This window comes from Blennius ocellaris (assembly GCF_963422515.1).
Source record: "Blennius ocellaris genome assembly, chromosome: 15".
Lineage (NCBI taxonomy): Eukaryota > Metazoa > Chordata > Actinopteri > Blenniiformes > Blenniidae > Blennius > Blennius ocellaris.
In genome coordinates, this window is record NC_137664.1 from 13515819 (window position 1) to 13539842 (window position 24024).

The 24024-nt window shown below is 41.4% G+C and overlaps 1 protein-coding gene across 3 annotated transcripts in view; it reads left to right on the forward strand.

Moving 5' to 3' along the window:
- ulk1b (unc-51 like autophagy activating kinase 1) overlaps nucleotides 1-23866 on the forward strand; it is a 24103-nt gene extending 237 nt beyond the window's left edge. Inside the window, exons 1-27 of one of the 3 annotated variants that reach the window (XM_080509670.1) lie at nucleotides 1-383; nucleotides 1428-1520; nucleotides 2144-2185; nucleotides 4953-4985; nucleotides 5799-5835; nucleotides 7434-7607; nucleotides 9554-9627; nucleotides 9848-9949; nucleotides 11096-11154; nucleotides 11485-11567; nucleotides 11851-11901; nucleotides 12200-12297; nucleotides 12516-12681; nucleotides 13213-13264; nucleotides 13510-13596; nucleotides 14412-14543; nucleotides 14634-14782; nucleotides 15750-15994; nucleotides 16117-16322; nucleotides 16685-16806; nucleotides 17102-17227; nucleotides 17551-17735; nucleotides 18070-18245; nucleotides 19086-19204; nucleotides 19331-19488; nucleotides 20625-20760; nucleotides 21034-23866. The exon at nucleotides 1-383 is cut by the window's left edge and continues 237 nt beyond it. In XM_080509670.1, the coding sequence (XP_080365796.1) occupies nucleotides 294-383; nucleotides 1428-1520; nucleotides 2144-2185; nucleotides 4953-4985; nucleotides 5799-5835; nucleotides 7434-7607; nucleotides 9554-9627; nucleotides 9848-9949; nucleotides 11096-11154; nucleotides 11485-11567; nucleotides 11851-11901; nucleotides 12200-12297; nucleotides 12516-12681; nucleotides 13213-13264; nucleotides 13510-13596; nucleotides 14412-14543; nucleotides 14634-14782; nucleotides 15750-15994; nucleotides 16117-16322; nucleotides 16685-16806; nucleotides 17102-17227; nucleotides 17551-17735; nucleotides 18070-18245; nucleotides 19086-19204; nucleotides 19331-19488; nucleotides 20625-20760; nucleotides 21034-21089 (3051 nt within the window). In that variant the 5' untranslated portion in view covers nucleotides 1-293 and the 3' untranslated portion in view covers nucleotides 21090-23866. The remainder of the gene's footprint in view (nucleotides 384-1427; nucleotides 1521-2143; nucleotides 2186-4952; nucleotides 4986-5798; nucleotides 5836-7433; nucleotides 7608-9553; nucleotides 9628-9847; nucleotides 9950-11095; nucleotides 11155-11484; nucleotides 11568-11850; nucleotides 11902-12199; nucleotides 12298-12515; nucleotides 12682-13212; nucleotides 13265-13509; nucleotides 13597-14411; nucleotides 14544-14633; nucleotides 14783-15749; nucleotides 15995-16116; nucleotides 16323-16684; nucleotides 16807-17101; nucleotides 17228-17550; nucleotides 17736-18069; nucleotides 18246-19085; nucleotides 19205-19330; nucleotides 19489-20624; nucleotides 20761-21033) is intronic. The other 2 variants (XM_080509671.1, XM_080509672.1) reach the window with 2 other exon arrangements.
- The last annotated feature ends 158 nt before the right edge of the window (nucleotides 23867-24024 follow it).

Sequence of the window (24024 nt, forward strand, 5' to 3'; positions counted from 1 at the left end):
GGGGAACTGCTCCGACTCCTGCTGTGCTCGCTGGATTCGAGCCTGAATAAAATGGAAATAGTCGTCCAGCTGCTTAGTTAGGAGGTCAAACTCCAAATCGTATCCGTACGACCATGAGAGAAGTAGACAGTCTGCTGTTCGGAAAACAGCCCATGGCAAGTGTGAGAGGGGGTGAATATCACTCCGGATCCACCGATTTGACCCAGGAGGAAGGACCAGCGAACCAGAAGGGAAGACCGGAGTCCTCCTGGTCACTTGTCCGGGTCTCAGTGGTGTAACATCAGACTTTTAACATGGAGACGGTGGGGAAATTCGAGTTCAGTCGGAAGGACCTGATAGGACATGGTGCGTTTGCTGTCGTCTTTAAAGGCAGACATCGAGAGGTGAGCGTCAACTTTAAAGTTTATTTATTATTCGCGTTTATTTTCCCTCTATCCGTCACAATGAAAACAGCAGGACATTGTCGCGGATAGTTTTTACATCCAGACGTGATATCACAACGTTGATCTACCGTCTGCTGCGTTTGTTGTCATCGGACGGCCTTAAGAGGCCTGGGAGCTCATACAGGATGTTGCTTGAAATAACAGACAGCTAATAAATAAAACTCAGAAAACATGTTTTTTTTAAAAAGTAACTGCCTGCCCTACATTCTTCTCATGCACGGCGTTTAGTTTCGTGACTGTGTTTGTTTGTCGACATGCGCATTAGTGAAGATGTGGCACGACAGGGCTGTAAAATAAAATATAGGCCAGGAGACGCTTATTGTTTCCATTGACAAGCTTCACTGTGAGGACATGTCTCGACATGTATCCTGCATTGAATCATATAAAATGTTTAAAAAAAAACAACAACAACAACAAAAACAACCTTGCAATATTATGCATGATGACAAAAATCAAAAGTGCAGTAATCTCGCAAAAAAGGCTACCAGTGACAGAAGTAGGCCTGCATCATCTCTGTTGCTCCATTGGAAAATCGTCAAAATATCATCAATACTAGAGGTTAAATTGCTTCAAACTCTATTGCTATAGCATTGCGTTAATTTGTTTTCTGCAAAGTTGGAAGATCCAGTCACGTTGACACCGTTTTAGATGATTAAAAAAAAAATACTGTTAAGTGCGTAAGAGATAGCAGCCCCTCAGTAAACACACCTCCTGCTGATTGCCTTTTCAGCATGTGGTAAAGAATCAATGCAACACTTCATTACCACACAAACAAAGCACTGGCATTATTCAATAGATGTTTTGTCTTTCACTCTTGCATCTTAAAATTCCTCGTGTGGTAGTGTTGATAGTTTTAAAAAAGAAACTTTAAAGATGACATTTAAAACGTCCTTTGGTTCAAGAATAATACATGCTTATTCACCAAGGCATGTGGTGGTTTTTGTTCTTTCTTTTAGTATTAACAACTTTAATGTTCCCTTCTAGAAACATGACTGGGAGGTGGCAGTAAAATGTATAAACAAGAAGAACTTGGCCAAATCACAAACACTGCTGGGGAAAGAGATCAAAATACTGAAGGTAAGTCAAAGTTATTTGTCGAAACCCAGATAACCCTCATCTGTCCAGTGTCACCACGACTCACACATTAGATGTATCGGCTTGTTTCCCAGCTCGGGTCCTGAGACCCCCCCCTCTCTTCCTACCCGCACCAACACGTTACCATTCAAATGAATGGTTTCTCACTGAGCCGGATAACAAGCCATTCATTCGAAGCATGCATGTTGGATCAGTAAGGCATCTAAAACGCACAAGGCAGTGGCAGCTCAGGACAGAGGGGGGTGGGGAAACACTGCTGTTGACCTCACGGGGTCATTTGGCTCGTGGTTTAGTGACGCAACATTTTACTGTTCATCTGTGAAGATTTCAGTATCGGGAGGTGAATCCTTACCCGAACTGGAATATGACCGATTTATAGCGGGAGGGATTACCTCGCTGGCTGCACGTAGAGTTGTCATAGTGATGTGCCCATAACAAGGGCTAAAGATGTGGCACAACATTGAGCGAGCAAAGTTCAGTTAAAAATAAACATGCAACATTCGGGGTAAATGTGGCAAATCTTTCTTCACAATAAAACTTTTATTATTAAAAGCAGCAAGATATCTTTCATATGAGGGTTTTTTTTTCTTCTGTCCTTTCTGCAGGAACTGAAACATGAGAACATTGTTGCATTACTGGACTTTCAGGTATGTGGTACGACAATCTCAAATAGCATCTATACCCTGTCATCAAGCTTCTGTTTACATACATCTTTTTCCCACCAGTTATTGTCCCACTTTTCTCATAAATCCCTGTTAGCAAAGTGGAGCAAGTCGAGCTGTTGGTCTGTTCCGCACGTCCCACTTCTACCACATGTACTGTGAACAATCATATTATCCCTCCCATGTTGAATAAGGCCTGACTTCATTTTAAAACTGGTCTGTTTACTTCCGTTTACAACTGTTTTCTCTGTTCTTTCATGAGGCTGCAGTTCTTGTGAAGTTTCAGTTTGGGTAGTCATTCTGTCAGTCATCATGTCCCTTGTTTACATTTTATCTGCAGCCGCATCGGCTGCTCTTATTGACCTCTCTTGAAAGTGTAATTCACCTCTTTTAGACACGGATTGGACGCATGAGGTGCAGACATCGTTAGAAGTTTTATTTATTTTTTCAACAGATATCTGTCATAACCTCTGGACTCAGCTGCTGTTGTGTTTTAAGTCGAAGATTAGAAATCCACATTCACAACAATGCTCTTTCATGTACGGTTACCTAGTTACCGGTCTGAAGCTCACTGAGCAAACACCTTCTCCGTATCCATGGTCTTGTACCCCTTGTCTCCTCAAACAACTTCTTATCTTACCTCAGCAGGTGTTTCTTTTGTCTTTTGGCTTGGTGAATAGCTCTTGGCCATCTGGTTCAATGAACTTTGGAGTGCAGATTATGCTATGTCATCTCAAACGACCCTGCAACATTTCAAAATGTCAATTGGGCCGTACCAAGTTAAGGATTTTGTGTTTTTAAAGCCACCTGGCCCGAAAACAAGAATGTATTTCCTTCATACATCCATTTTTGGAAGATGGATCTTGTGAGATGGAAGAATCATTCAGACATGTTCAAAATACAAAGTAACACAATTTGGGATCTTAAAAATAAATAAATAAATAGTTCATACAATAAAATGAAAACCGTTCACTCAATAAATATCTTAAAACACAAAACCTTCATAAGACAAAAAGAAGCCACGATTTTGTGTGTGAGAGTGCATCGATAGAAAGCTGTATCAAAGATAGGAGGTTTGTATTTGTTGTGCATTTTTGGAGCGCTTTGGAGCAAGTTTCATCGAATGGATTTAAGACGGCTATTTTACCTGTTTGTTTTTTGTTTTTCAAATCTCTTGTCTACCAAAAGGCACGACCAAAAACTGTAACAAGCATCCTGACATAATTGCAAATGTGAATTTTTAACTACCAATCTCATTATCACTGGCTGAGAGAAAAAAGAAAAACAAATCCTTTGCAACAGGTTATCTCGGGTTTTATGCCCCAATTTCTTTATCTTTAACAACGGTGCTCCGCAGGAGCATCTCGGCTGGTTCAAGCTGGGCTCTAAGATTACAGGTTTGTTGTGGCAGAGCAGCCGATAGTGTCGACGTTCATCGTGGGGGATCCAACATCTCCGCCGCTAATTAGGTCAGAAAGAAATTAAACCCAGCCAAACACTAGATGCCAGCTCGAGACCTTTAACATCACTCAATGTGGATAACATTAAGTTATAAGACAAAGTTTTTGTATCGTGACCAGAGCTGCAGGCAAATGCTAATATTTCAATTCTGTCAAACACTCATCATCAACTCTTTTTATAATTTTCAGTTTAAAATGTGGGGCTTTTCTCTCATGAAGCTCTCAAAAAAAAACTTTCGCTCTCACAAAAAAAAAAAAAACCTGGCCCAACGTTCAAACAGTTATTTTACGTCATTGAACTGCACATATCTTTATTTCAGTAAAACACGACAGCAACATGTAAACCAACAGCAGTGTGGTGCCAGTTTGTGTTTCTCTCTGCCTGAAGGCTAACTGGCTGCCTGGTTTCTGTTCGTCTTCAAGGACAGCCGGCCTCAGAAGGCCTGACTCAGCCTGACTATTGAAAGCAGTCTGGCCTCTGACTGGTGGATTCACTGAGATATGGAGACGAGGGCAGAGTGAGAGAGGGCACTCAGCTGTTGCCATGTGATAAGAACCTTTTTTTTCCCCCTTAAGTTGGCTGCAACGATTCTTTCCAAAACATTTGGCCTATTTGGAAATGATGGTGGACAACAGTTTGTGCACGATTCTTAAAGTCTTTCCCAGTGCAATTAGTGTGATTAAGATTAAGACTCGTGGGGGAAGTTGTGATTAAAAAAAGTAAGACATCTACTTTATACAACAGTACACACATTGAAAATCAGTACTTAAAATTGCAATGCTTCAGTGTAAAATCACAAGTGTGAAAGTTGCAATCTATGTATGATAGCATCAAATGAGCACAGGGTACAGTTGCACTTTTTACTGTCTGTGCATGCCACAGCCTTCAACAACAATGTCTTTATAATCATAACATTATGCAGTCTGGAGTTCACACAAAAATGACTACTTGGAGTGAGACAAAGCATACAATGTTAATCTAACGTTTGTTATTCGTTAATAACTTCAAAGTCAGTTTATAGTAGTTACTATTTACGCCTCACCTGTAAACAAATTGGATTCATCTTCCTTGTGAAAAGCTTTGACAGCTGTTTTTCTTTTGTACATGACAGTTCATTTCCTTCAAGAATCCTCAGACGTTCTTTGAGTGTCACGAGTTAATTCCCCTTTCTGGCTCTTTCTGCAGTTTAATTTGCTCGAGCATGATCGGTGTGCAGAACAGCCACCTGTTCCTTCCCTTCTCTGTCACTGACGTGTTTGTTTACTTCCTCTCTTATCTCTCCGTTCTTTAGGAAACTGCCAGCTCGGTATACCTGGTGATGGAGGTAAGCTCGCCGTGGTGTTTGGCTTTGTTTGCTGCATTCTGCATTGTCTGAGCTCTGTCAGGGCCGGGGCTATAATTAACTCTGTCCTCAGGCATCAAGAGCCTGAATGGCTGGCAGCAAACATCCTGCTGGACTTTGATACAATTTACCTCATGGATACTGTGGATTAAAAGTGTTTTGAACCCGTTAAGAATTCCCTCACTGCCGGGTTGAGCTCTTTGAAACTTTAATAATGACATAATGTTAGAGGGGAGAGCTCATCAACCTATTGGAAGGGACCAGGGGAGTATCTATTACCAGAGGGAGTGGCTATTTCCCTGCATGAGATCACGAAGGGAAAATCTCTGATTCACCTGTATGAGCACACATTCTTATCTTCTGGGGCTTACACAGGCTATAGCGACACACATTACAGTTACAAAACCATTATAAAATGAATTTTGCATAATGTGGGACCTTTAACATGCTTCCTAGTGAGATACTGTAATTGTAATAAAAGCACAGTTGGTTAAAACAATCATTGTTGTTTTTGTATCTCAGAGGGGGGGGGGGGAGGCCCGTGTTGTAGTATTTCAGAGCCTCACTTCTTGTGCCCGATGCCTTTCTGGTTCTTTCATATTAATGCCAGGGGCTCTTACAAAGGTACAAGTCTGTAAACACATTACTGTCGAACAAATCACTCCACTGATCTCTTCTGCTTTCTCGTCGCTTCAGAGACAACAAGTGATGCCAGGAGTCTTACACAGATGTCTTATGTGCTACCCCAGTTTGCTAATGCTTTCTTTCATATCTCCCCCTCTTTTCTCCCCTCAGTACTGCAATGGCGGCGATCTTGCTGACTACTTGCACTGTGAGTACAATTCAATTGTAACTGCTTATTAAAAGTAAATGTGAATTTTTCTGCTTGATGACGACAAAGTGAGGAGTCACTGTTATAAATAACAAAAACTAGCTTTCAGTTAACATGCAAATGTCACAGAAATGTCCATAACTGTAGTCTTGCTGTGAGGTGAGAATGCCTTATTCAGTGCTGCGGCTTTTCTCATTATCTTTAATTGTCATGCTACATTTTAAAAAGGAAAAATGGCATAAGTATCATGTTTGGGTTTTGATCAAGGTCTTTACATCATATTTGGTGTTTTTAATGAAAACGTATTTCACTGATAATAAGTGTGGTCAAAGGCAGAATTCGGCCTGTGATTGCTAAAATGTGTTCAGACCTTGATTCCCGTCCCCGATTCACTGATATTTTCAGTTTAGGTTCATCCTGTAACATCAGGGGCACTTTCAGAATACACTTCATAGTATGTCATCCAGAAATCAGTGATGTGAACTAAGTTTTCCTTGGTTGGCACCGTGTGGCTTCAGTGGTAGAGTAGGTTGTCCTCCAATCCAATAATCAATCATTCAGGTTTACCTGCAACTTACAAGGCAGTGGCAGGTCTTCCAAGGCTGACAACGTGGAGGTCAGAACATTTTGTGGATTCAGAGTTTATTTAATGTCATAAGGGGAACGACTCAGTGAAACAGGCAGGTCTTTATTTTGCCATCAAGTGATTAATTCGCTTGCAGGTATTTCCCAATCTTTTGTAAACAAGGGGTTACAAGAACACATTTTAATTAATGGCACTGGTTATTTTCATACACCAATCTGCCTGGCTGGTCATTCAAAAGTCTGCTGTTGACCTCTAAAGAAGAGCCTTTTTTCATTTCTGTTGCACTCACACTGTTATTTTAATCTTGAAACCAGACACTATTTTATGTGCACAAGTTTACTGGATGTTTTTTGCAGAATGCAAGAGTCTTTGCTCGTTGCACACTATCTGAGTCCCGTCAATGTGAAATGTATCTATTTGCATAGTTTAGATGGCCTTCAAACAAGGTCTGGGACATTTTTCCCCCTCAAGCAATAACAAAGAAAATGTGGCATTTAGTTACTGAAACCTGTTGACATCTATGACACACTTTTCACACATTAAAAAAAGAGACTTTTTCCACCCTTTATCAAATGTAAGAACTCGGAAGACTAAATAAAATGTTGCATTGTTTTTGAGGGCTCCATAGAGTCTCAATGATTTCAACTTGGACAGCACTCAGGCTGATGATGTATGGTGGAGACCGTAACACTGTCTGAAGGCTGAGCAGTATGGAAATAAAGCTCGAGGCCTGTTTGAGATGGTTTGGAAGTGTGCCGAGAAGGGATAGCAGATATATTGGACAATTAATGTTGGTGGTAAAAGGAGAAGAAGATGTCAGAAAATGGATATGGGCTTGGCTGTTGTAACAGTAGAGGAGACCGAGGATAAGATGAGGTGAAATGGGGATATGATCCACACTGTCGACTACTTATAAAGAGCAGCCAAAAGACGAAAAAGGCACAACTCGATGTTGTCTTGAATCAGTTTTTTCTTTTACTTATAAACATACAAACATTTCGCATCTCCGCAGCCAAAGGCACACTGAGCGAGGACACCATTCGGCTTTTCCTGCAGCAGATCGCAGGGGCCATGAGGGTCCTACAGGCAAAAGGAATTATCCACAGAGATCTGAAGCCTCAGAATATCCTTCTCTCCTACCCACCAGGACGCAAGTCGCACTCCAACAACACCTGCATCAAAATTGGTAAGTCTGATAGTGTGAGTGTCTACAAACCCTTTAAACACATTGGCACCAGTTTGGTCTCATGTTTTGGCTTCTTTAGGTATTTTACTGTGTGTAGAGCTTTAATATATAGCCATACTTACTCCAACACTAAACAGTGTAACGATCGTTATGGGCAACCCAGAGCATACAGTTGGTGGGATATAATGAGAACATAAGCATTATAGGCAGGGACCAGAACATGTGGGATTTACTTCAACATTTCACTAAAGGAAAAAAACTAATTGAATCTTGTGAAGCCCCATAAGGAAATCCCTACAGCGCAGTAAACCTTTTTACAAACAGGTTTATAGCAGCAGAACTTAGTAATGCTTTCTCCTAGGTAATTGATTACTCCAAGATTATGAGTCTAATGTAATGTAATGTAATGTAACAAATTTCACATTTTCCCTCAATAGTGTTGCTCTCGTGTGATGGAGCACATTGAAATTTAAAGAAAAGAGTAGAAAAGCTTTTCACAGACTCCAAATGTACCAGCTTGCCTTATTTGACCCCGAAGGTGGTGTTGGTGCAACAATAGGTAATCACTATAATGATAGACTGCCACAATCAAAGTGCGTGTGTGTGTGTGTGTGTGTGTGTGTGTGTGTGTGTGTGTGTGTGTGTGTGTGTGTGTGTGTGTGTGTGTGTGTGTGTGTGTGTGTGTGTGTGTGTGTGTGTGTGTGTGTGTGTGTGTGTGTGTGTGTGTGTGTGTGTGTGTGTGTGTGTGTGTGTGTTTCAGTTGTTTGGAAACTGTTAATCCTAAAGCCCTTCTAATTCTTTTTTCCTCGTAAGATTGATGGTGCAGTGGGCGTGACGTCTGGGGCTTGTGTCAGTCCCAGTCACAGCAGAGTGTTATAATCTGCACAAATCTGGGAAAACCTGTCTCTCACACATACACGCAGGCTGGCTCCACTGGCACATGCACACACTGCACCCTTATGAAAGAGGCACCACAATTATTTGAAATATTTTCTGAGCAGGTTCGTTGATGCTGGAGTTTCTGTATTAATCGTCTTGAACAGAACCAATAAATCGACTGATCACATCATCCCAATGCCGCCACCTCTGAGTCTGGTTTCCGCAAAGGTTTCTTCCTGTGAGAGGGAGCTTTTCCTTTTCACAGTCGCAAATAAACCTGCTTGCTCATGTGGATCCGTTGGGTTTTTCTCTTTTCTCTGTTAAAAGCGCCTAGAAATGACCGTGTTGTATTTGGTACTATATAAATAAAGTTGAATTGAATCGCAGTACCTTTTCCTTGAAAACCGTTTTTTATTTATAACCTTCAAGAGGTTACCTCTTATGTGCTATTGCTCAGTCATTACAGCTGCGTTATTAGAATTCATAGGTTACGCCAGTTGAAGTTTCAGCAATTAATCATTTGGAGATGGGCGGCGGCCACGAATGGCACTCATTATGTCATAGTTTTATTCGCTGCCATCTGGTGTTTTTGTTTCTATGAATGATTTATTTTCTTAACTATTTTTTCAGTTTCTGATTAGAAGTAATGGTGATCTTCTGTCGAATCCAGGGATTCTTGAAAAACAAGTTTGAGAGCTTTAAAAATGTAGTGAAAAGTTTCCCATCCTAAATTGTAATTGAAACTTCAGAAATGCAACGAAAGACAGAGTTTTGTTCATATATCAAAACTATATATGAAACAATATATGAAATATCTGCAGTTCATATACAGTATGAAGACACGGCAATCTAGATTAAGTTCAGTGTCCACACTTGGATAACTATAATTCAATCAGGAAAGGAATCAGAAGGATTATACAGGAGGTCTTATTTTAGAGATGAGACATGCTGGCAACTCTTGCTTGGAAACTGCTGCAAGAGGAATAGATGCATTCCATTTTGTTACTGACCTTTTACTTCATCTTTATTTACTCTGGTCGTCTGTCTGTTGTTTTCTCTCTCCACAGCGGACTTTGGTTTTGCCAGGTACCTTCAAAACAACATGATGGCAGCGACACTCTGCGGATCCCCTATGTACATGGTAAAGCACCTTTTGTAGGATTTGGGATCTAAATGAATCTGCGTCATCTGTGTCAGTCAAACATATTCACACAATCCATCCGAGGCAGATGAAGACATTCTTAATGGCTTGCTTTAGGCTACGTAGATCTGATTCTGACTCGGCATCCTCTATCTTTAGCCTTCCTGTGAATCAGCAGGAATATTTTGTTAAAAATGATTCCGCACTGTTTGTTGACCAGGCTCCGGAAGTAATCATGTCCCAGAACTATGACGCGAAGGCTGACTTGTGGAGTATAGGAACCATCGTGTTTCAGTGCTTGACTGGGAAAGCTCCTTTCCAGGTAAATACATCGCATCACACCGTCATCAGGAATGATTCAGGTCAACGTCGTTGGGTTTTCTTTCATCTGGTCATGTTTACAATAGAGATGAGCAAAACCTGAACTGTAATTCATTATTATGTATGTATGTATCAATACTTTTCACATGCCCTCTGCACAAAAAAAAAGTAGTCATGCTGCTTTCCAAAGTTCTACCACATATATTTTTTTATGTTAAACTTTCAAGAAGGGCTGTAAAGTATTGGTCTAAATCAAATCCAGCTTTATTGTGAGCACTGTTTGGCTTTAGGTGAAGCTGTTTTAAAGTAGCCGTCAGTGTGTTGTTGGAAGCGTCTTGGAGAAGTTGCCACAGGGAGAAATACCACCTCTCATTGGATTCCTTGTTATACCTGTTGGTGGAGGTACTTCTTTCCTGGCTGTATCTTTGTGGGTTTTTTTGTTCTTATGATGCAGAGCGGTCGTAAAGCCACAAGATGCTCCCATGGTTATGTTCAGTGATGATAAAAACAGAATTGCTTTGAAAAGTTTCTTTTCAGTACTTTAGATTTCGCCCTTTTTAGGGATTGTTTGCTGTGAATTTCTTTTCCAAGAAATCCCAATTTGATTTTTTTTTTTTTCTTAAGTGTCTTTTGCTCTACATTTGATGTATTAAATCTGCAGTGAGAACCAGCGGGGAAGAAAACAAGAGCCACAGTCTGACAAATATAATTTGTTCTTGGTCTCAGGCTGCTATAGTTCTACATTACAGCCTCTCAGCTCGGTTCTGCCTCACTGTTCTTCTGGTTTTCTTTTCCCAGTCTGAACTACACCCAGAGCGTAGCTTACTCTGACGCAATTGCACAGAATAACAAAGCTAAAATAAACGCTCCAGCGTAATTAAAGTAATTAAAAGTGGCCATTAAATTAGACGTGCTCAAAACCTTGCTCATCTTCTGGTCCAGTTGCATTTTTTTATGTTGCTGAAGCTCCATTGACGTCATTCTGTCATACGTGTTAAAGCACGATCGTCCGTTGTTCCACAAAGTGTTGAGCATAAGCTACGCTACAAACGGAGGCATCAGTCAGTTGAATTGATGTCACGGTTTAAATTGCGTTGCTCCTGTTCGCACGTTTCTTATCTTTTCTATGAATGTCTGTCGTCACCAGGCGAGCACCCCACAGGAACTCCGGCTGTTCTATGAAAAAAACAAGAATATCAGTCCCAAGTAAGGAGTGACACTGAAAAAAACGTCTTCGGTTGTAGAAAGAATGCATTTGTGCTGCTGCACAGCATTATGGATTACGAATAAGTGAGATAAATACATACATACATGCATACAGCAGCTAAATGTCATAACAGCTTAAGGACATCACTGCAGATAGATTACTGTGAACATGTTTCTATCCAGTAAATAAATATAGTGTATCATGAGAAATTATTTTGATTAACTGTTTTATTTGTAGGCTTTTCTATCTTTTATTGTGTGTGTGTGTGGGGGGGGATTTTCTGCTTGGCAGCGCCAACTGATTATTGTTGTTGTTTTATTTGTTCGCAGCATCCCCAGAGAGACTTCCAGCCATCTGAGGCAGCTGCTGCTGGGTCTGCTGCAGCGCAGCCACAAGGACCGCATGGACTTTGGTTAGTGAGCATCAGAGTGAAGAGATGACGCCTGGCCTTGTAATGCTGATACCTGTCGTGACGATTTAAACATTTCTGTCTTCTACTATTTGATACAATTGACCTTATCTTACCAATGCAGTCGACACGAGAGAAAATATCTTGCATGCAACCTGGTTTTTTATCTATTTACGATGTTGTGTTTGCTAGTTTCAACCTTGCACCGCCTGCTCGCATGGTCGAATGTTTTCTCACCGTTTCTGAAGGTAAAGTCTGTTGTGTTTTTTCCTGTTTTGTCTCATAGATGAATTTTTCTCTCATCCGTTCTTGGAGGCCAGCTCATCCATGAAAAAGAGTGAGTGAAATTAACTCTCGGTGGACATTTCTCACTCACATGCAACGTATTCCTGAAACAGTGAGCCAGGACAATTTTTTATTTTTTTTTTTAATTTGTAAGCTGAGTGGATTTTCCATGATGGAACTGGATCTTGCAGTAAAGCCACACGGCGTGAGCAGACCTGATGACGAGCTCCCTTATTTAGAGTTGTGAAACATCACACACTTATGCGATAAAACCTGTGTGTATTCCGGGCCTCTCACCTTCGATGCACTTGTATTTTTGAGTTTTTAAACTGTTTTGCATTTTGTTTTAGCAACTCCTACGCCTGCTGTGACTATGACCTGTTTGCCCAGCTCTGCATCAGCCAGCTCTTGTAGCAGCTCCTCCACCTCTCACCTCGCCTCGCCACCGGTTCGTGTTTTTACTTCTATAATATTCTCCATCTGCACTTCCCTGCTTGGTCCAGTTAGCTGCTGAATCATTCACTTTGCGAGTTTGTGTGTAATGATAGAAGCAGACTGTGGCAGCACCTGTTTGGCCCTTTCACTCCCAGCCTGCTGTTTCTATACTTGCCCATGCTTTTCTTTATTTGCTCACCTGCCGGTGTCTTTCCTCTGCCTGCTCTGCAGCAGTCTCTCGCTGAGATTCAGCATTTGCGTGCCAAAGCTCTCCCCTCCCCGACCCAGGAGGCCACCGGTTTCCTCCTGAAGGACTCATCTGGAGGCGGCGGCAGCAGCAAGAACTCCTCCTCATGCGACACCGATGACTTTGTCATTGTGCCTGCCCAGTTCACCAGTAAGAGCAACTAGGAATCCCAATTGAATCTTTTGAAGCGCTTTACATTTGTCTCATTTAAGTTCTGTAGAAAAAAATAATTATTAAAGTATTTGTGTTTTAGACTCTCTTTTCCTTGGCCTATTTTTCATGCATTCTCAAAAGTGGAAGAGTTCATTTTTCATATCATTTAACTCAAAGCTTAAGCTTCATAATAAAATATCTTAAAATATTAAACAGTTTTTAACATCAGAGGCTTTTCATAGTTTGTTTAATTGGTGGCCATTGTCATTTAAATAGAAATGTTAAAATACCTGAAATACTTTAGTTTACATGTTGTGAATTCCAAAATCGCATTCTCTATTCTATTTAATTTTATTATACAGGGACCTGAGTATAAGCTTTTAAAGCAGTACATAAACTGAAGCTTTAGTTTCACTTTGCTGTTACTGTATTATAGACGATCCACAGCTCAGATGACATAGAGTGAATGGGGACTGCCTGTTTGACATATAATTTACTTTCATTTTTATTCTGCTTACTTTGCATCAGGTGAACTGACATGTGAGAGTAAAGTTCTGCAGGACAGCCTGATAAACAGCGGGTAAGAAGCAAAAATGTACTTATTCCTCAACTGCCAGCTACTTGCTGTATTATGCAAATGAAATGCATTTGTGTGGCAGCGTTTCAGAGTGTGGTCGATAACGGGAGATAGATTATGTTCATAATTACATTTACCTACATTTATATTAAAAGTGAGTGTGTGTGTGTGGAGTGCAATTCTTCATTCAAATGGTTCATTTATGAAGAAGTGATGTTTCTTTTGTTTCTGTGCTCCACTTTAATTAGCTCTCTTTTGGCTTCTGCTGGTCTCTGTAGCCTGGCCAAATCACCACCGCACTCACCGTCCTACAGTGGATCACCAGGGTCTGTCAGGTAAATATAATTTGTGTTCTCGGGAAGCAGATGAGGGAAAAATACATAATGGAATGTAATTAGAAATTGTTACTTTGTGCGTTGATTGCATGGATGAAACCTAATTGATTCACTTGTCACATGTTTTACATCGAAGGTCCCAGGATGTCAATTTGTTTTCCTGGTGCGAAACTAAGAATGATGACACAATTGCCATGTGCATATTTAATTAACCCTCTCATGAGCGAATTGTCAAAGAATGTTGAGTGAGTCGGTGCCCTGTTTGCTACGATAACTTTCATTTTTTAGTAACTAACGGTTATTCGCCATACTGAGGAGCTCATGTGAGACACACTAACGAATGTTTTGATTTTGAGAAGTACACATGTCAAATGATCATTGATAACATGGAATTGAATGAGTTGGTTGAGGTTAACAAACATTTGTTGGAATCACAGCATAAATGTATAACTTGCACCAAAAGAAATGCAACATGGAAAATGAATAGTAGTAAACAATTATCATATACTTCTTCAAGTATATTGTGCCTTATCGTAGAAGACTTCTGGCATTTATAATCATGAACGTCAACACGCTATATATGTGTGTTTTATTTCTATTAAAAGACCTATAATCACCTGGCATAATGTCTTGTAAATCTTTACTCTTTATACTTCAAGAAGTTATATTTTTCGACAGTATCCTCCAGTAGCTTGGTGATTTCAGTCTTCATGAGTGGGCCATTAGCCTTGCAAGCCTCTGCTCAAACATACAATCTCCCTCCCCTCTTATCTAACTGTTCCCACAACACACACTGTTCTTCTCGCTGTTGTCAGGCCCGGCGAGTTCTCGGGATGTAGCTATGGAAACGGTGGTCAGTCATTGCCTATCCCAGTCCCCACTCAGGTCAAGAACTACCAGCGTATGGAGCAGAAACTCCGTTCTACCAAGCAGGATGGCTCGCCGCGGTCTGTATTCACAGAGGAGTGCGATGCGTGCACATCAGTGGTGAAATTAAACTTGTTGTTCAAGCACTAAATCACAAATCCCATTATTAGGCTGTCGACACCAGTGCGCCGGTGCAGCAGTGGCAGTGTGCTGGGTTTCACAAAGCCGGTGCCCTCCCCACCTCACACGCAGGGAGCGGTCGCCACCACCCGCAGGCTATCCCTGGGAGGAGCCAGGCCTCTCCAGCTCTCTCCTCAAGGTAGCGGAAAAGTTCTTTTATAAACAGCTGTGACCGTGGTAGATCAGCGCTTCCGTTGTTATCCATTTAAAAATTCTAAGAAATCTTTTGAAAAACGTCACCCACTTCCAATTATATTTGGATGGAGTGGTAAAAGAGTGAGATCTATGTGAGGAATAGGCTGAGGATCCTGTGGACTGTATATAAAACTGTGTATAATGAGGAAATGGCTGAGAAATCTGGCTCACCAACAGAAATGTTAACAGATTTATATTCCTTTGTGTTTTTGATATCTTTATTTTATTTTTTTGTTAAATGACCTCCAAACCACCATCTTATGATGGGAACAATACAGCATCAATGGGATTTAATCTGAACTGGTTTAAAAAATGTGGCAATCCCTTTGATTTACCCTGAAACCTTGTGGGACATCAAGACCAGGTTGTGAGCATCTGATTGAAGACTGACACTAACTTTTTGCTCTCTAGTTTTACTGCCCACAGATGATTTCAATTGTTGATTTTAACAATAACAATGTATTTACTGCAATATTGGTGCATGGGGTTCTTGTTTTTTGTATGACCCACTTCAAAATCCTATTTATCAAATATGAATCCAAAAGAGGATCTTTTTCAAATGAAATTAAAGTAATTAGTCCCAATTCTTAACCACGGCTTGTCTGGTGGCAGTGTCCAGAAAGCTGAGTTGGGGATACTGTGTGTGGTCAGCAGCTGTGTAACGGCCTCTTAGGTCTACATGCTCATTAGTGCTGAAGTGTTTTCACCAATCGTTGATCTCATTTTCTCTGCACATTAAGCACGCACAGCTCTTTAACTGTGTGGATGTTCTTACCAGCAGCAAAATAAGGCTGGTCCTTAGTTCTGATGAGTTTGACAGTTTTGTTATACCCCGGTTCTGTCTGAAACAACTCCCAGCCGTCTCAAAGCAGATGTATCCTGACCTCCTTCTGTCCCACTTCTCATTGCAGCTCCACACACCGAAGCCAGGCAACACCTGCAGGTGACGGGTCTTGGCACACGGCTCCACAGTGCTCCCTGCCTGTTGGAGTGTGCCAAAGGCGGTGGCCGTCAAAAAATCAGGAAGCAACTCTCGGACCCGGTGGCCACCCCCTCAACTGGGCTGATGACTCTCCGCCCTCTCCACTCGTCCCCTCGGCTCAGTGAGCTCATCCAGCGTAGCCCCCTGCCCACCATCCTGGGCTCCCCCTCCAGGGTGAGTCAGCCGCCGAGACGGCGAATGATGCGTGTGACACACAGGCTGAATGAGAACAGGTCAAGAATTTGTACTAACCTTGGGTATTTTATCCACGTCCTCTTCTTCTCCTCTCTCCTCAGGCCATCCCTCCATTTGAATTCCCCAAACCCCCCAGCTCTCCGAACCTTGTTACTTTCCTGACGCAGCAGGGTTTGGTCATCGGCTCCCCGGGCAGCAGGACAGCTCCAGGAGAGCTCAGGGACTTGGTACAGCAAGCGTCTACTGCAGTCACTCATCCTGCTCACTGCATCCATAGAGTGAACGATGATTCCAAGAGCTTTGGAAGGTCAGGATGGTGTTTTTGCCTCTTGGTTTTTAGGCTTCTTTTTTTTTTTTTTTTTACATTGAAATCACTGCTATACATGTAGGCAGGATTGTTTATTTATTTATCTTGGACGCAGCATTGCATGGTTCTTTGGCTTGCAACTTTTTTCTATCGACGAATGAATGAGTATGTTTGCAATCTCTTAATTATCGTAAAAATGTTTGGTTGTGTAAAGACAAAGTAGGACAACCTTAATTTTAGGACTAAGGGATATAACCAGAACAGGAAAACGATCTAAACAAAAGAGTGAAGCTTGTGAAAATGTCTATTAAATCTATTCAATACATGTCATTTCTCGGCCTGATGCCATGCGTTTGGTGCAGATCTCACAGTGCCGGTCGTCTATCTGACTTGCTGCTGATGGCTGCGTTTGGACCAAGCGGACCTGCAGGTGACCGAGGTAGTGCTGAGAACTTGACCTCTGAAAAAGCCATAGACATTACAGGTAGGCCTGGTCGTCCGTTCATATGAACAAAGATATCGAACATTCAACATTTCTTTTCATCTGTGTGGTTTATTTGATGATGAGTTTTAATTCACAAATAGAAGCTGGATAAAGCCTTCATTTTAGCCATTATATTGATAAATCACTGCTGCCTTGGTCTGTGAATTATGAGAACCTGGAGTGCGCTGCTATTTTTGGTTTATTGAATGTATGTAATTTCCCAACAAGAACCTGTTTAACTGCTTTAAATTCAAAAGGCAAAAAGTACAAGTGGTCATCCTATTCTGTCTTTCAGGGTCTCCGTGTGGCGGGGGAGGCTTTGCTCCTGGCTCTTGCAGCCCAGCACAGGTGATTTTCACCGTAGGCTCCCCTCCTAGTGGAACCACTCCACCTCAAACCTCCCAACAGAGGAAATACTCAGGTACTACACATACCTACTACAGTTTAAATGCAAGGTATTTGTCACAGTCTCCCTTCTCCAGGGTTTAGAGAACAGTATTGCCAGTATGACTATGTTAAATAATTGATACATTTCTGTAGTATAACAATTAAATTAACTGTAGAAGTTTATTGCTCAAAATAGTCAGAAATAACTATATTTTCTGAAACTCTTATCAGCTCATCAAAAATGAGAGTGTGAGAGACTGGGTGAGATGGGGGATTTGAACGAACAACTTTGGGGCTGAACTAAAGCATTGCTGTAGAAAGTCTATTCACGTTCTTTTTTTTTTCTGTCTCACTCAGGCTCTTTCACTTCAGTCAGTCCTGTGGGCTCCTACACCAGCCGCTACCCACAGACAGGCACCTACCTGGACGGCTTCGAGGCTCCTTCCAGCCCTCGTTACAGTTTTACCGATCCTATTACGGCCAACATGGGCGGGCCTGTAACCTTTGAGGCTCCTGAGCTTCCGGAGGAGACGCTGATGGAGGTGAGGAGCAGAGCTCAGCTCTGGAGTTGTCATTTGTATTCCGGTCGTGTTCTGCAGTGACCATGATGTCGTATTGATACGCAGGTGAATTCAGGTCCGCCTGGAAAACTAGTAAAGTAGAGCACACTGTCATTGTCTAGCTGAAGACTGAAAAATAGCCAACGGCACTAACTGGCAAGAGACTAATGAAATGCATTGAGTGGCCCAGGCCTGCTTGTTGTTTGTGTTTCCCCTCACCAATGCAGATTAAATGCAAAGTCACATCCTGGTGTCCACTGTTTAAAATTCTGCCACTGAACCATCTGTATCCCTTTCCCTGGCTGTCGGAGAGCAGCAGGAGCACACAGACACCGTACAAAGGCTGCGCTTCACATTGGATTTTGCCTGCTGTCTGATGGAGGTGGCCGGTACCCGAGGTCTGATGGTGGCGGGTGAGCAAGGGGACATTTCCCTCCCTCAGCAGCAGAGCCTGGTCGCAGATCAGATAAGCTCTCTGAGCCGAGAATGGAGGTAAGGCCAGATCTACTGGGGCTGGGTCTTTGTTGCTGGCACTGATACTGTTTATCCAGTCTGGGGGGAGAATAATTAAAAGGATCTTTCTGGCTTTGCACCATGGTTTTGTGAGTAAGCCTCAGAGATCCAGGGTCCCTTTTTTGTCTCGCTGCTGCCTCAGATCCCTTACATGTAAAACATGTTATTATGCAGCTATACAAGCAAGTAACTGATACAAAATAATTAATATGGCTGCTTCTGCTGCATTGCCTAGTGATTTCAAAGGTAAGACGCAATTGAAAAGCTTTATTTTTTCAGTTTTTATACCACAGAAAAAAATCTGAATCTAAATTATGTGAGTTCATTAGTGCATCCATGTGTCCATAAATGATTAAGTGTTCAACAAGTCAGCATTTATTTTCTAAAATGGTTTTGTTTTATGAAGTAAATTCTCAAATAAAACACCACAACTGTTTTGCCAATTAGAATTGCACCAACCCACAGGAAATATGGAAAAAAATGACAAGTCATCACAAACCAGTGTTAACACACATGGCAAATCAGACTTTTACAGTTCCACTTTGGAGATTTGTAGAAGATGAGCTCACCCATCCTTTTTGATTGTGCTGTTTGGACACATATACCGCACGTAGCCTTGATGACACAAAGGACTTTCTGCCCCGCTGAGATGAAAGTGCAAATCTTTACTCAACCTGCTGCAGTCTCTTCTGCTCCATGACGTCACGGAACACATCCAGTAGTGTTCAAATGTACTCGACAGTTACTATTTGTGTGTCAAGTTTTGACAGTTTGTAATCAACGTTTATGTATTGTGTGTGTTTGTGATTGCCTCTGAAGTCATGCGGAGCAGCTGGTTCTCTACCTGAAGACTGCAGAGCTGCTGTCTGCCGCCATACACACAGCCATGGAGCGAGTCAAGCAGGGCAAACTCTACCCGTCTACCACTGTCAAACAAGGTACGGGACTTTTTCATCTGGCAAGCCGGGCGGCCATGTGAAAATGAGTCAAGACACAAGCATTTCACTTGAAATAATGGAGAGTGTTAAAGGCTTTTCCTCTCCATATATTCTGTCCACATGCAGTATTGAAAAGGCTAAATGAGCTGTACAAGTCCAGCGTGGCTTCCTGTCGGTCACTCAGCACTCGTCTAGAGCGATTCTTCACCAGGAAACACCGTCTAATGGACCAAATCACCTCCATCAAAGCCGAGCGGCTGCTGTTCAGCCACACTGTGCAGATGGTAAGACAGAAGGAAGGTTGGATTACATACTGCTGTGGAATTAAATCCCAAATGTTGAACTAGGTCGGCATTTTTTGTCTGCATTTTGATTAGAATGCCGAGATGAGATGTTTCCTGCAGTCTTGGTGGATTTTTCTTTTGTCATTCTACAACATAAATTACAGTATGAGTGAAGACTCAGCATTGCATTTTTTCTTAAGGTTTTATGTGTCTTGGAAAGCTAATATGTAGTGAAACAAGTGTTTATACTCAAATTTACAACTGATGGATTCACCAATTTATGTTAACCAAACAATGAAGCTGAGCAGTGGTGTGGATTATTTTAGCCTGATATTATTAGGATTATAAGTTTAACCTATTTAAGTGTAAAAAAAATTATTATAGTAAGGTTGATTAAAAAGTTTGAAGCAGTTCTATTCTGTGGCAATATAAAAGCTAATCCTAAAATCTCGTCGATGTTTTGGAAAGCGAATTTGGTTAATGCACAACAAAATCTCCTCATCTGTCTTGACTGAGCACAGCTGACCATTCAGCCAATCATGCTTGTTGTACTGGGACAAATTTCAGTCTAGCTCACGCTCAGCAGAGCGCAATCAGCTGGCAAAATGTCCCATGGGAACAGATGCTTTTGGGATTCACCCCCCAAACCCCCCTCCCAAAACAAAAGGTCCAACAAACTGCTGCAGGATAATTACAAGCACACGTCTCTCAAATGGTCAAACATGTATTCTGACATTTTTTGGGATTAATTATTGTACAGAGAGCCAAATTATGATACAAAGCCAATCGTTATCTGAACCTGGCCGTGCGGCGAAGCAGAAAAAGGAGAAAGTGGATGAGAAACTACACGAGGACAGCATGTGCAAATACTTTCACTCTTTGTTTTTAAAATGTTTTTTATTAACTGTTTGACACAAACATCTACAATGAATTAAACTTTCAGAGGCAGAACTATGTAAACGCCAATATTTGCTGAATCGGTGTTTCCAATCGGTGATGTCGCATAAATCCACTGTGAGGAGATATTAACTTAACAAAAAAAACCTGGGCTTTTGGTGAAACAGCTGCTCAGAGCTGGAGAAGAGATCAACAAAGAGATTGTTAAAATAGGTATTTCTGTTGCTATTCACTCCCAGGTTCAGGCTGCTGCACTGGATGAGATGTTCCACCAGGGGGAAGCATCGATCCTGCGCTACCACAAAGCTCTCCTGCTGATGGAGGGCCTCTCCCTGCTGCTCACTGAGCATGATGACATCCTCAGTGTGAGCAAATGTGAGTGTCAGTCACCACAAACCACCACAGGCAACATCTGAACATCTCTGCTTCGCAACGAGTATTATTTAGGCTGGGAAGAGTTTCTAAATGTGGAAAAAAATAAATGCATATATATGAAATGTTTCATTTTGTTGATGTGGTGAATGTGAAAGACTGGCTGGTTTCACATCACACAGCCGTGTTATTGAATATGACTGGTTAGGTTTTTCCCAAGGAAAGCATTGTTTTTCCCTCTTCGTGATCCTATTTCCCTTGCTGTTATATCCACAGGTAAAGAGTGCATCGAACGCCGCCTCACAGCTCTGCAGTCGGGCCTCTGTGTGTAAGAGCCCTCCACTTGCTTCTCGGAGGCGTGGATGTGATGTCAGCCTGCCCGCACCACGCTCATCAGTAACGAACCAAAACTGCCCACATAGTTTTCACGTAGAAATATGCTTTCCCGAGGGGAAGCCGGAAGGCTTGTGATTTCTCTGACACTCTGAGGATTTGCACACCGGTTTAGGGACTGTGGCGGTGGCGGCGGCTTCACCGACTCTAAACTCAGACCAGTGGTGAAGAGGACTGAGCTCCTGGCACTGAAGTGCCTCACATGGGAGTAACACACACACACACACACACACACACACACACACACACACACACACAGGAGCAGTTATTGCCAAGTAGTCAAATAATCCCCTATCCATATAGTTACTGAAACATAAACACACTGCTTTTTAAGATGGGAAAATAAAATACTCCTGCTATCACTTTGCAATAGACAACTCTACAGATCTTGTAGCAAGATCACAAGCTATAGGGGAAGTGCATTACATGCTGCGCGCCGATACAAGGACTCGTGCTGATAAAGACTGGGAATATATCTCATCACATCTGTGTCTGTCTTCATCCTGTTTGCTTTCCTGGGTTCATTTATTAATTTTTTTTTTTTCTTCAGTGTTTTATCTTTTTGGTAGTAGCTTGCTGATGGGAAAAGTAGACGAAGCATCGCTACAACTGACCAGAAATACATGCAAGCAGGATTTTTAAAACTGTTGCCAAAATGACCTAAACAAAATGGTTCTGTTTGTTTTTGTGTGTGTTATGTTTATAGATTGACTGTATGTACGTATACAGGTTCAGGAAACAAAGAGAAAGGCCTGTTTGACACTTTATTGATTCCATACTTGCTTATTATCAAAGACCATGTCCTGGTATTTACACCGTGTGATGGAGAAGGGATCCATCTGTTATTGTGGTGGTGGGCATCAAGGCGACAAGCAAAAAATGGGTCCAGGCAAATGCTCGTCACGCCATTTAACACATCCCGCATAGAAAAATCAGGCACAATGCAGACAGTGTGGTCTGTAAAGCATGTTGGGAATGCAATCATGTTTTCAGCCTTGCTGCAATAACCTGAGTTGTTTTCTTCAGGTGAACAGGACCATCAAATAGCTGTTGTTGGTTTTTACCTCACACAATTCCAGCTTCTGTCTTCAGATTATTTGATCTACCAATCACATTGGGATTTCGGCAAGTATAATCAAATTTGAATGTAGGCTGGCAGGAGAGAAGCAGCATGGATACCAGACTGAATGTTGGACACATGAACATTTAGGCTGATCTCTGGGCTCACGTCTGAATGTCTTTGCACTGTTTAAGTACTGTATAGTAAGATTTGGAGTGGGACACAGTTTTGTAGATAACTAGACAGATTGCTTATATAGAAAGCTATGCTTAAATGCTTTTTTTTTTTGGTGGAGTTTTTAGTGGAGTTAATGTTACTATCCAAAGTTGGATATGAGAATGTCAATTATGAGATGGTATAAGCTATGAAAGAGTTCTGTAAGAAAAGAAAAAAAACATTTACACTGAAAAAAAAAAAAGTTTTGTATCTATTGTTCTACGTTTTTGTTTTGTTTTTCTAACTTTAGGTTGTGTTTGATTTTTGGAGACGTGACATTGGAGAGTGTTGAAATATGTGTTTGAATTTAGCCATTTTTCTTCAGAAGTCATGTAAAATGTGGGCCAATTGGAAATTGCCGACCGTGCTTTTGGTTGCTCTCAAGGAAGAATTTGTGTGCATGCATGCATGGGTGAAGTGGTGGTGTTTGAGTTTTTTTCTCTTTGTCTCTTTTTTTTATTATTATTTTATTTTTGGTTAGTGGGATTTGTTGAGTGCAGAACCAGTGATGTAGCTCTGTGAATAAGACGTGAATTATTTGATTTTTGACCGCAGTTGAAACTGAAACATTTGCTGGAAATCAAGGGCTCCCTGATGTAACACACTTCCATGCTGAATACTGCTTTATCTTCCCCGAGGCTTCTTTTTCAGTGAATTCAATTAATTTGTTGTGCACATTGTAAAAAAAAAAAAAGTAAATCTGATGTGCATACAATGAAGCCAGTACAGTAGCATTGTCAGCAGGACAGAAAGGAAGAAGTATAGAAATTGTGTGTATTTACTCTGTTGCCTTTTGTCAGATGTATTTCTCTACCATATGTGTGTTGGGTTTTGTGTGTACATTCCTACTATCAGTTCATCCACAGGGTCTCCTTTCTCCACTCGTGCCGAGTTAGCGTGCGATATGGGGACGTTTCAAAGAGGAAACTGATGCATGTGTCACTTTTTTATTGTTCCATACAATCATTGTTATTGGCCACCCCTGTGAACATTATTCTCGGTAAGCACCATGAAGACAATTTTAGTTCGAAGTATGATAAAATGAAGAGTAACCTTCATGAAGATTTGGCGATGTGCACTCCAACCGAGTAGTCAATGATTTTCCTTCATTTCTGTTGCATTTTTTTTTTTGTATGTTTACAAAGAACATACCACAATGTTTTTAGTTTTTCACTTTACTGATTCTGTATTACCTGTAAATATTTGTAAATTAAGTTATTGTTATTGTATATAAATATATGACGCTGCAGGCACGGAGAAAGAACAGCACCATACTACCACATTTCCAAAGACAAGGCCTTGGGCTTGATTCTCCATGTCGTTTGTTATTGTTGCAATAGCATTTTAATGTTGTCATCTCCAAAACATCCAAGACACTCCATTCCAGTGTCCCCCATGTGTGATGTTACTGTTTGGAAGCTGCGTCATAAATAAAGTGAAAGGAAAGGTCTTCTGTCTCGGTGTGAGTTGGATCAATTGTGCTGGTGTAGCCTCTGGTCATTTACTTTAAAGTTGCAGTGTGTGAGATTGTAGTTATTAGTTATTGTTTAGGTATTATTTTTAGTATTCGATTTGCCATTTCTTTGAACGTGCTGGAT